At 35.3% G+C, this 12528-nt stretch overlaps 1 protein-coding gene across 2 annotated transcripts in view; it reads left to right on the top strand.

Annotated features, from left to right (window-relative positions):
- DYNC2H1 (dynein cytoplasmic 2 heavy chain 1) overlaps nt 1-12528 on the top strand; it is a 388421-nt gene that overhangs the window by 156969 nt on the left and 218924 nt on the right. The window contains exons 62-65 of one of the 2 annotated variants that reach the window (XM_040257837.1): nt 2040-2181; nt 2756-2865; nt 10532-10552; nt 11972-12070. In XM_040257837.1, the coding sequence (XP_040113771.1) occupies nt 2040-2181; nt 2756-2865; nt 10532-10552; nt 11972-12070 (372 nt within the window). The remainder of the gene's footprint in view (nt 1-2039; nt 2182-2755; nt 2866-10531; nt 10553-11971; nt 12071-12528) is intronic. The other variant, XM_040257838.1, reaches the window with a different exon arrangement.

Raw genomic sequence — 12528 nt, 5'->3', positions numbered from 1 at the left:
CCTGTTGTGAATTAATCTTTAAGCACAATATCTTTATATGAATGGATTTTAGACAAAGCAACCTATTGCTGTTTTAGTTAGGGGAGATCAGTTCAGTTCAGTTCAGTCGCTCAGTTGTGTCTAACTCTATGACCCCATGGACTGCAGTGCGCCAGGCCTCCCTGTCCATTACCAACTCCTGGAGCTTACTCAAACTCAGGTTTATCAAGTCGGTGATGCCATCCAACCATCTCATCCTCTGTCATCCCCTTCTCCCACCTTCAATCTTTCCCAGCATTAGGGTCTTTTCAAATGAGTCAGATCTTTGCATCAGGTGGCCAAAGTATTAGAGTTTCAGCTTTAGCATCAGTCCTTCCAATGAATATTCAGGACTGATTTCCTTTAGGATGGACTGGTTGAATCTCCTTGCAGTCTAAGGGACTCTCAAGAGTCTTCTCCAACACCACAGTTCAAAAGCATCAATACTTCAGCACTCAGCTTTCTTTATAGTCCAACTCTCACATCCATACATGACTACTGGAAAAACCATAGCCTCAACTAGACGGACCTTTGTTGGCAAAATAATGTCTCTGGTTTTTAATATGCTGTCTAGGTTGGTCATAGCTTTTCTTCCAAGGAGCGTGTCTTTTAATTTCATGGCTGCAGTCACCATCTGCAGTGATTTTGGAGCCCCCCCCCCCCAATAAAGGCTGTCACTGTTTCTATTGTTTCCCCATCTTTTTTGCCATGATGTGATGGGATCAGATGCCACGATCTTAGTTTTCTGAATGTTGAGTTTTAAGCCAACTTTATCATTCTCCACATTCATCAAGGGTAGGGATGAAAATGAGTAGATGGAAAATTTGTACTCTTTAGAGCCTTTTTTGGATTTCCTTTACCAATACAGTCCTCTTAGGATTTGACACTTTGGGGCATTTACTTGTTTTTGAAATCCTCTATTTCAGCTTTGTTTATTTGTTTTGATTTTGGTTTTCTTTCACCAATTAGCTTCCTTCCTTCACGGGGTGATCCTCATGCAGTAAAGTTGATTGCCTCTTAGTATTCTCCTTGTCAGATCCCTTCTCAGCAAATAGAGAGAAACTCTGGGGTTTCTCATACAGTCTTTAAAATATTAACCCGTATGATGATATTTGATCAGATGTATATTTCTAGAATGCTGACTTTTAAATTCCTGTTTCTAACTATACTTAGATATTGGCCTTCAACTGTCTCAGGAACTCAGACACCTCTGAATTTTTTTCTTTTCTCGTATAAAATCTCTTTTCTTTTCCTGTGTCATAAGACATCCTTCTTTTATGTATCAAAACGAAAAATATGTGATTTTTCTTAGACTCCTTTTATTAATTTGTATCCCTTTGCATATATTCCTCATATTTGTCTTCCATCCTTAATGCTCTTGTTTTGTTTTTTTTCACCTGAATTCTCCTTGTCTTTCTTCTCTCTGACCCTTAAACTAGTTGATACTTTGTCAGCTGAAATCTTTCTGAAACCTAGTCTCATTATACCACTCATTGCTCTGTTTAAACACTTTCAGTAGCTCACTATTAACCACAGGTTAAAACTGAAGCAATGTTGCATGGCATGGGAAAATGTTAAAATCCCCCTTCTTCTAGCCAACTGTTTCTCTTTTTATTATTCCTCTATTGGTAGTCTTTCTGTGCAGGCTTACGCTTTAGGCACCCTATGCTTCTAAAAAAGTCTCCTTGCTTAATGTTTGTTTTTTGGCTTTGTTCATACTCTTTGTGTCTTAATCATATTTTAGAAAGTGATGGTATTTCACAGTGTTTATTATAATCATTAGGAAATTTCAATGAAAGAATATATTCTTCTTTATAGATATGTTGGGATATCATACATTGTTTTAATATCACAGCAAGATCTAAGGTCTTGCTGGAATTTTAACATTTTGAAAATTGTATTCAAGATAGGTAATTACTTTAAACCAATGAATGATTTTTTCCTAGAAACAAAGCTTGAATTTGTGAAGCTTTTTTTTTTCCCTCTTAGGACATATCCATCTCTCTCTCTCTCTTTTTCAGGTTGCAGAGATGACAGAGGAATTAGCTACTCTTCCTAAAAGAGCTCAACTAGCTGCTGCGTTTATTACATATCTTTCTGCTGCTCCTGAGGGTCTGAGAAAATCCTGTTTGGAAGCATGGACTAAGTTTGCTGGTCTTGAAAGTTTGTATTTAGTTAATTCATAAATTCGAAGTTTTAGTATATGAAAAGCATATCTTTTGATTTTTGTTATTTTACTTTTTTAGGATTAGGAAAACTTTCTGTAAGTTCATGGATACCATAAGTGCTTAGATTTGCTAAATTCTATGAATGTTCTGAGAATGAATCTATTTTGATGACTCTTGTCCCCCTAAAATCACTTTTGAAACTGAGACCACTGAATTATTTTGATATTGTATGAATGAAGTTAAACATTTTATTAATTTTTACACTGATTTCATATGATAAAATGAGATGTAGGAATCCCAAAATTCTTTGTGAATTTTGTGTTTTTTTAATAAATTATTATAGTTGTGAAACATTTATTTAATAGAAGAAAACTAATTCAGTTATTTCTTTGCATCATTAAATTTTTTTTTTTTCTCTTTAACTTCTGGTACTAAATGCAGAAGGATGGATTGAATATTAAGAATGATCATTGGACTTTTGTTGGAGTATATTTTAAATAGTTTTATTCTCTTTTCTTTATCAATCACAAGATTGTTATTAAGTATCATTGATATCTTTAATTTTTCAGAATTTGATCTGAGGAAATTTCTTTGTACTGAAAGTGAACAGTTAATTTGGAAAAGTGAGGGCCTACCATCAGATGACCTTTCCATAGAAAATGCTCTTGTTATCTTACAGGTAATTCATCTACTTAACTTTTCTCATTAGAAATGTTTCTTTTGAAGCTTGCTCCAGGAAGTACCTTCTTAAAATCCTTAGGCTTTCACAGTTAGTCTTTAGTTACCTAAAAGTAAAAATATTTTCCTAACAAAAACCCATTTATGATTCAGTTAGCAGCTCTACAATTTTAGTGTAGTTCATTTTTACCTTCGTATAAAATTATAAATTAAAATGGTATTATTTTGATGGCCAAATATTATTAATTGAACTCCCTAATATGAATAGAAACATTTTAGGGATACTTGATTTATTTGGCTGTATAGTTCTTCCATCTAAAGTATATTTTTAAAAAAATTTTAAACTTTTATTTCATTTTGTTTTATAAACAAAGTTATGCAGAATGAAGATAGGTAAGTTTGGGTTATAAATTGAAGATGACCATGTGTGTATTTTGGAAAATTTTCCTTTTCCATAGTGTGTGTTTCCCAGAAGTCATTATTTAGAGTTGAAACTATTATGCCTTAATTAGCAGTGAATGTGAAAACTAAATTCAAAACCTTGTGTACAAGCAAATCATTTCTTTGTATGAAGTTGAATTTTTACCATTAATTTAATTTACCTTTCTGATATAGAATTTGAAAGATAACTTGTGCCTCTTGAAAATATGTTTCATTTTTTTCTGTTCTTTTTATCTGAATAGTTTATATTACTAGTATTTTCTTTTATCTCTACAACTCTTTTCTCTGTCCACACACCATTTCTTTATCCTAAATGCTTTTCCTTAGGGAGTGTAAGTCATATTATTATAAGATTCATATTGGGGTCCCTGTTTATTCCCATGTAATTTATTGTTTTATTCAACTATCAACTGACTCTACTTTGACTCATTACATTGGAGTTACGAGTATAAGAGTCACTGAACAAAGATTAAACAATTTTACCTTCTTTTAATTTGATTTGGCCTAAGATTTATTTTTTAAACATTTTTATCATTTTTCACACTAGAATTACAAATCTGGAACTCTCAATACAGCCTAGTACTTTTTATCATGTTTGGTATTCTTTTCCTAAAGTTTCATAGTTGCTTCTTCATTTTCAGTATTCCAAGAAAGCAGTTGTTTGAAGATTTAAAAAGATTAGTTTAAGATTTTTCTTTCTTATTCCATAAGAAATCAGAGACCTTTAGAAAAAAATTTATCACAATTGTTTTTGTTTTTATAATAGTAAGTGAAATATTTACTTTTCTATTCTGAATTTGTCTTTCATGATGAATTTGGGAAATATTGTCTTTGAAATTCATTTTCATAACAAGCTTAGTACACTTTGTATTTAATATTGCCAGCTTTCTTATAGACACATACACATTTATATGACAAAACAAAGGGCTTCCCTGGTAGCTCAGCTGGTAAAGAATCTGTCTGAAATGTAGGAGACCCTAGTTTGATTCCTAGGTCAGAAAGATCCCCTGGAGAAGGGATAGGCTACCCACTCCAGTATTTTTGGTCTTCCCTGGTGGCTCAGCTGGTAAAGAATTTACCTGCAATGCAGGAGACCTGGGTTCAGTCCCTAGGTTGGCTAGACACCTTGGAGCGTGGCATGGACAGAAGAGCCTGGTGGGCTACAGTCCATGGAGTCACAAAGAATTGGACACGACTGAGCAACTAAAACAGCATGACAAAACAAAACCATCTGGAATATTTTGTTAGAGTAATTAATTAATTATTTTGTTGAAATGGGTTTACCATTCTGTTCAACATTCTGTCTGAGTTCTAAAGTAAACTGTTGTAGTTGAGGGTGTGGTTGGATAGCACAATTCTATAACATCTACTCATTAACATTACCATGTGATATGAAATTAGATGTCTAAATGTTTATAGTATGTGGTTCTGGGATTATTTTCTGAGAAAAAATAACAAGCTGTGATGAATTAAGTATCATTTAACTATAATAAAGCTTTTCAGAGATTCTTGCTCTTAGTGCAATCTTTCCCAGTTTCAAGGCCTATAGCCACTCCATTACTTATAAGCTAACTACTTATTTGTGCCTTGTATATTCAAAATTATTCCTTTGTGTTATCACAAAGGGTGCTTTGGAGTTCTCATATTTGTGTTCAGTTAACTATTGAAGTACATGTGTTGTCTGGGTGAGGAAATAGTCAAATAATTACCTACCACTGGCCTTGTAACAAAAGCCATTAGTTCTGTTACATTAGCAGAAAGCTTCTATGACTGTGTCCTTGAGGAGCAGGGGAAGGATTTGGCCACAGTGACCGTATGTCTTGGATTGCTTGGACTATGATTTACACCTGCTGCTGCTGCTGCTGCTAAGTCGCTTCAGTCGTGTCTGACTCTGTGCAACCCCATAGATGGCAGCCCACCAGGCTCTCCCAACCCTGGGATTCTCCAGGCAAGAACACTGGATTGGGTTGCCATTTCCTTCTCCAATGCATGAAAGTGAAAAGTGAAAGTGAAGTCGCTCAGTCGTGTCGACTCTTAGCGACCCCATGGACTGCAGCCTACCAGGCTCCTCCATCCACGGGATCCTCCAGGCAAGAGTATCGGAGTGGGGTGCCATTGCCTTCTCTGTTACACCTGTTATCCTGATGTAATTATTAAAAAGTTTGTTTTGGGTGATTTTATGATCTTCCTACTTTTGTGAAACTCAGGGGTAAATGGAGAGTATGAGACCCAGGTGGCACAGTGGTAAAGAATCCGCCTGCCAGTTCAGGAGATTTGGTGATGCAGGTTCAATCCCTGGGTTGGGAAGATCCCCTGGAGAAGGAGATAGCAACCCACTCCAGTGTTCTTGCCTAGAGATTCCCGTGGACAGAGGAGCCTGGTGGGCTACAGTCTATGGGGTTGCAAAGAGTTGGACATGCCTGAGCGATGGAGCATGCATGCACATGTCTGTTAGACACTATGGAGAGGTGTGAGTAAAGAGCATCCAGAAAGAAGATGGAAAATATGATTCATTTAAATTTCACAGTTTATAAATTTTTCTTGGTTTAAACTTCACAGTATTGTAAATTTTTCTTGTAAAGACATGGACTAGCTATTTGTTTTTTATTGTTTATGGACAGTTCAGTGTCAAATTAGTTTTCTTTAAACCACTCACATGTATCTGAGAATGTTTTTCCCTCCTGCCGTTTATTGTGTGTTGAGGCAATGCAAGCTAATTTGGTATTAGTCTAAAGAATATAGACTTGTAAAGGTAAATTGCATTGAGACCAATCTTTGTCATTAAATCCTCAGTACATAATAATAATAAACACTTTTGTATACTTACTGTGTTGTTTGTGCATGCTCAGTTGCTCAGTTGTTTCCATCTCTTTGCCACTCTATAAATTATAGCCTGCCAGGCTTCTCTGTTCATGGGATTTTCCAGGCAAGAATACTGCAGTGAGTTGCTATTTCCTTCTCCAAGAGATATTCCAAATCCAGGGATCCAACTGGCATCTCCTCTGCCTCCTGCATTGGCAGGAGGGTTCTTTACCTTTGAGCCACCTGGGAAGTCCATTTTGTTCATATATTATTATTTAAAAATTAATAGAAGTAAAGCACTTAAATACTTAACTCATTTAACTTTCAAATCAACCCTATTTAGTCAGTCAGTCATTTCAGTCGCTCATTCGCATCTTGACTCTCTGCGATCCCATGTACTGTAGCACACCAGGCCTCCCTGTCATCAACAACTCCCGGAGTTTACTCAAACTCATGTCATCGAGTTGGTGATGCCATCCAACCATCTCATCCTCTGTCGTCCCCTTCTCCTCCCGCTTTCAGTTTTTCCCAGCATCAGAGTCTTTTCCCGTGATTCAGTTCTTTGCATCAGGTGGCCAGAGTATTGGAGTTTCAGCTTCGGCATCAGTCCTTCCAATGAATATTCAAGACTGATTTCCTTGATGGACTGGTTGGATCTCCTGCAGTCCAAGGGACTCTGAGGAGTCTTCTCCAATACCACAGTTCAAAAGCATCAATTCTTTGGTGCTCAGCTTTCTTTATAGTCCAAATATCACATCCATACATGACTACTGGAAAAACCATAGCTTTGACTAGATGAACCTTTGTTGGCAAAGTAATGTCTCTGCTTTTTAATATGCTATCTAGGTTGGCCATAACTTTTCTTCCAAGGAGCAAGCGTCTTTTAATTTCATGACTGCAGTGACCATCTGCAGTAATTTTGGAGCCCCCCAAAGTAAAGTCTGTCATTGTTTCCACTATTTCCCCATCTGTTTCCCATGAAGTGATGGGACCAGATGCCTGACCTTAGTTTTCAGAATGTTGAGTTTTAAGACAACTTTTTCACTCTCCTCTTTCACTTTCTCTTTCTGCCATAAGGGTGGTGTTATCTGCATATCTGAGGTTATTGATATTTCTCCCGGCAGTCTTGATTCTAGCTTGTGCGTTTCTCATGATGTACTCTGCATATAAGTTAAATAAGTAGGGTGACAATATACATCCTTGACATACTCCTTTCTCTATTTGCAACCAGTTGTTTGTTCCATGACCAGTTGTAACTGTTGCTTCTTGACCTGCATACAGATTTCTCATGAGGCAGGTCAGGTGTTTTGGTATTCCCTCTCTTTAAGAATTTTCCAAAGTTTTCTGTGATCCACACAGTCAAAGGCTTTGGCATAGTCAATAAAGCAGAAGTGGGTGTTCTTCTGAAACTCTCTTGTTTTTTTGATAATTCAGCAGATGTTGGCAATTTGATCTCTGGTTCCTCTGCCTTTTCTGAATCCAGCTTGAACATCTGAAAGTTCACAGTTCATGTACTGTTGAAGCCTGGCTTGTAGAATTTTGAGCATTACTTTGCTAGTGTGTGAGATGAGTGCAGTTGTGCGGTACTTTGAACATTCTTTGGCATTGCCTTTCTTTGGGATTAGAATGAAAACTGACCTTTTCCCGTCCTGTGGCCACTGCTGAGTTTTTCAAATTTGCTGGTATATTGAGTGCAGCATCATCTTTTAGGATTTGAAATAGCTCAACTGGAATTCTATCACCTCCACTAGCTTTGTTCATAGTGATGCTTCCTAAGGTCCACTTGACTTCACGTTCCATGATGTCTAGCTCTAGGTGAGTGATCACACAATCGTGATTATCTGGGTCTTGAAGATCTTTTTTGTACAGTTGCTCCATATATTCTTGCCACCTCTTCTTAATATCTTTTGTTTCTGTTAGGTCCAGACCATTTCTGTCCTTTAGGTACACATATTATCCTTTTGTAGATAAGGAAGTTGAGATGCAGAAGGGTTAAGTTTCTTGTTTAAGGTCACAGAGCTGTCTAAAGGTAAAGCCAAGATCCAAACATTGCCGCCTAGCCAGTCTATGCTGTAAGACTGCCTTTGAGAGATATATGTTTATGGTTCTGTATATGTTTTAACTTTTTTATTTTGTGTTATTTTCATTAATGTAATTCTCCTTATGTTATCAAAAGATGACTTTTAGTTGTACTTACAAAATATTTCTATCCTTACCCCACTTGTGGTTATTAAAAATAAAAATAAGGTTGTAGTTTTATAAATGTTTTAAACAGTATTTTCTTTCTTATGGATGAAAGTCAGAAGGGACAAACTTTCGAGTATAAAATAAATAAGCACTAGGGACATTATGTACAACATGATAAATATTATTACCACTGCTGTATATTATATATGAAAGTTGCTTAGAGATGAAATCCTAAGAGGTCTCATTGCAAGGAAAAAATAAACTATTTCTTTAATTTTGCATCTGTATGATATTATGGGTATTCACTAAATTTACTGTGACAATCATTTCATGATACATGTAAGTGAAATCATTGTTTTGTACATCTTAACTTACACATGATTGTCAATTCTATCTCAGTAAAAGTGGAAGAAAAAAATCGCTTTCAAAAATGTCCCCTAACTAATCTTTTTTTTCCCCCAAGGAGAGAAGAATTACAATTGATATCATGTGTCTCTAATGTTTGACCTCTGTTCTGAGCTCCTGATCTGTAGTTCTAATTTCCTATTAGATATTATTTTCTGGAGCTTTGTATGCAGTTCAAACTTTGTCTTTAATCATTAAAAAAAATTTATTTTAAGTTTAGAATCAGTGGCCAAGTATATATACATTTTCTTTTTAAAAAGTAATTTATGCTTTAAAGTAACTGAGATGTTCAAAAGGTTTAAACTAGCTTCAGGATTCAAATGATATTACCAGGACATCTCTCTCTCTCTTTCCTCCATCTTAAAGAGATGAATTTGTTCTTTGATATCCTTAGATGGATTTATTCTTAGATAGGTTCTGCCATGTGGTATTGATAGACATTGGTGACTCGTGAGTTTTACCATGATCACAGTTTATGTTCTTGGACTAAAGATACCGCTTCTCATCCTTTCCATTATTTATGCCAGTCCTCAACAGAAGTTTCTGTTGGTTAGTTTGGGTCACTAGCTCACCCCTTGTATGCAGTTCTGGAGGACTGATAATCCCATGAGAAATGCATGATTGGGGCACGCATGTTAGGCAAAGGTGGCTGTGTTCTCTAGTAATTGTTTCTCTTCCTCTCTGACTTACTATAACCTGCTTCTCTTCTGTTTCCTGATGCTGGCGATGTCACTGTCTTGGTCTAGTAATGCAGACTGCAAATCATTCTTAGCTATGTCTCTTTAATTGTTCACTCAGTTAATTATTCAGCCAGTCTTTTCAAATCTATTTCTCAAATGTGTCCTGAATTCATTCTGTTCCAACCACGCCTGCTGCCAGTGGCTTCACTGAGGCCTACCTCATGTTGTGGTAAATACATCATAATAGCAGTTGGTCACTTGCCCCCAGTATCAGTTCCTTTATTGTTACTGGACTGATTCTCCTAAAATGTTAATCTGATCATAACAATTCCTTGAATAATATATTTCAGTGACTGCTCATTACCTGCAAAGAAAAATTTCATTATCCTTAAACATGGCATGAAAGGTTCTTTATGATCAGAAAGACCTCTGATTACTTCTACCATTTTATATGCATCATCTTTGCCTAAACTTTTTTTGGCCATCACTATTTATATTGATAATTTATTGCAAAAAGCCAAAAGAATCAATGTATAAAATTTCAAAAATAACAAAAATGCCTGTACTTTTACTCCAACTATATTAAGTCACTGGTGGTTTTCCAAATACTCCCAGGCTTTTCACTCTTCTCTCAATCATGCTGTTGTTGTTGTCTGGACCAAATTTGCTTTTTATTTTTTAACTTCTTTCCTTGGCAAAGTCCTATCTTTTAAAATCTAGTTAGACTTGAATTGCTTCTCAGCAGCTTCCCCTAACTCCAGTTATGATCCACTTATATAATTTTGAGTTACCTTTGATTTTAAAAAATTTTTCATTTTTTGCTTCTTTATTGGATGGTGGCCAGTAAGGGTGAGGGAATGTATTTTGTTAGTTTTTGTATCCCTTGCATTGTACGGTAGATGAATGAATAGCATGAATGAATGAAAGCTCAACATTTTTGGATCTATAATTTGTTAAATGTAGAATTTGACCACATTTAATCATGGAACACACACCTAAAGTATACCTTAGAGGTCTTCTCTGTGTCTCTGGAGAAGTATAAATAAGATGAACACAAACTTGTAAGTATTCTTTGAAATTCTTAGGCATATTTTCTGTGCTAAATACATGATTTTTTGAAACATTATCTTATTCTCTTTTTAACTGCTTCAGATCATTGGCTTGAAATCATGGGTAAGAACTTTTTAAAATTTAAAATAATTGTTTTTGTAGTTAAGCAAAATCTGGTTTACTTGTGGAGTGTTGGCTATTGAATGCTGGCATAAAATGAGATCTAAAACCTGGGGTGTAATACTTTGATAATACTTAAGAGGTTTGCTAGCCATGTGCTTTTGCTTGCAATAGCACATACATGTGGTGGAGCAGTAAGGGAAGCCTCCAGAAGTGGATGCTGGGGGAAGCCCATGCGGTGGGGTAACTGCGGGACTCTTGGTGGTAGTGGTCCCCCTGGATACAGGTATAAAGAGGCTGCAGTGTTCAGAGAGGATTTTAAAACACTAATAAAGCTGTTTTAGGGTCAGTCAGCTCTTTATTATAACCGTGTGTTGGCAGTTTTCAACATCCTTGCAGATAAATGCTGCTGATCCCCAGGCCATGTTAACCCACCTTCCCCCTCCCTCTTGAGATGCCCGTAAGGTAACATCCGTGTCCTTATTAGATCTACCCTTGTTCTAAGTCTTCACTTCACTGTTACCCTCACGTGTTATCTTATCCTTATATCCTGTAACTGCATTATGTTTTTCAAATAAATGTGAAAATTTAAGAAAAATTGGGTCAGTTGTTATTTAAATCTCATTTGCTAGGTAACAATGACTATTAGATGGTTTAAAATTTATCATATATTTATGATATATGGTCAACTTAAATATATGTAAAGATACATAAATATATAATTGGCTTTATATAGGTAAGTATATATGTAAAGATATATAAATATATAATTGGCTTCCTTTCATTTTCTGAATGGCATCTGTATGTAGTTTTCTAATTTTATGTTTGCTTCAGAGTTTAATTAGTGCAAGGTGTGAAGTGATGAATTTAGTTCATAGTTTGTTAGATCTTAACCAATCATCTTATGTAATTTTCTCTTCTAGGATAATCCTTTTGTAATAGTAATTATGTATACTACTTTAGAAAAATTAGTCTTAAAATATAAATAATTATATCACTGATTATTTCAGCAATACTTTTATGATTAGCTCTTACTTCATTTATTCAACCAAAGAATATCTAAAGTTTAGGGAATGACTTGTGTATTTTAAAACCAAAAAGAGAAGTGCAAATGACATCTACTTAGGACTAGAATGCTTGCTTGCTGTGTTGTTAATGTACATTTTCTGTGTTATTGAGTAGTAAATAAGACTATGTTCTAACTTTACTGTGGTTAAATTTAACAACCTAATATTATTTTCTGATAAAATTTATTTAATTTAGCCTCCAGTGGAGCTAAAAACTACCTTCATTTCCTCATTATAGTTGTATATTTGTGTTCTTCAAAACCTGAGAGAAAAACTCACTCATTAATTGTTTAATAATTTTTAGGAAATTATTTTCATTTAATGAAAGCTTATAATTTTTTTTTTTTTAAATTAGAGTCGAGTATGCCCATTTCTTATCGACCCTTCTTCCCAAGCTACAGAATGGTTAAAGACACATTTGAAAGACTCACGCTTGGAAGTTATTAACCAGCAGGTATGTATTACTTATAATTTAGATACCAAGTAGTAGTGGAGTAATGACATCTTATGGTAACAAGAACTCTGGGTCTGTAATCAGAAAACATAGGTTCAGACTGAGTTCTTATAAGTTAACCTGGCATGGGCCCTGGGGAAAGAAATGTAGCTTTCTTAGCTTTAGTTTTATAATTTGTAAAAAGGAGTAAGAATCTTTGTTTGATTCCTTCTGTATGCAAAGTATTGATCTAAGCCCCAGGAATTTATGTTAGTAGTCACAGTTCATGCCCTTATGGAGATAATAAGTTGTTTAGTTACACTAAACAAATAAGCATTTATACTAAATTATGATTAAAGTTAAGTGCTGTAGAAGGATGCTATAGAAGTAAGTTACTTAGGGATAGGAAAATCCCCTGAACGTTTAAATTTCCTCTTCATGCAACTCAGCAGTGATCGTCTGTGTTGTGTCTCGAGATT

This window comes from Oryx dammah, unplaced genomic scaffold (assembly GCF_014754425.2).
Source record: "Oryx dammah isolate SB20612 unplaced genomic scaffold, SCBI_Odam_1.1 HiC_scaffold_17, whole genome shotgun sequence".
Taxonomy (NCBI): domain Eukaryota; kingdom Metazoa; phylum Chordata; class Mammalia; order Artiodactyla; family Bovidae; genus Oryx; species Oryx dammah.
The sequence above is the reverse complement of the archived record's forward strand: the minus strand, read 5'-3'. Positions and strand labels throughout refer to the sequence as shown.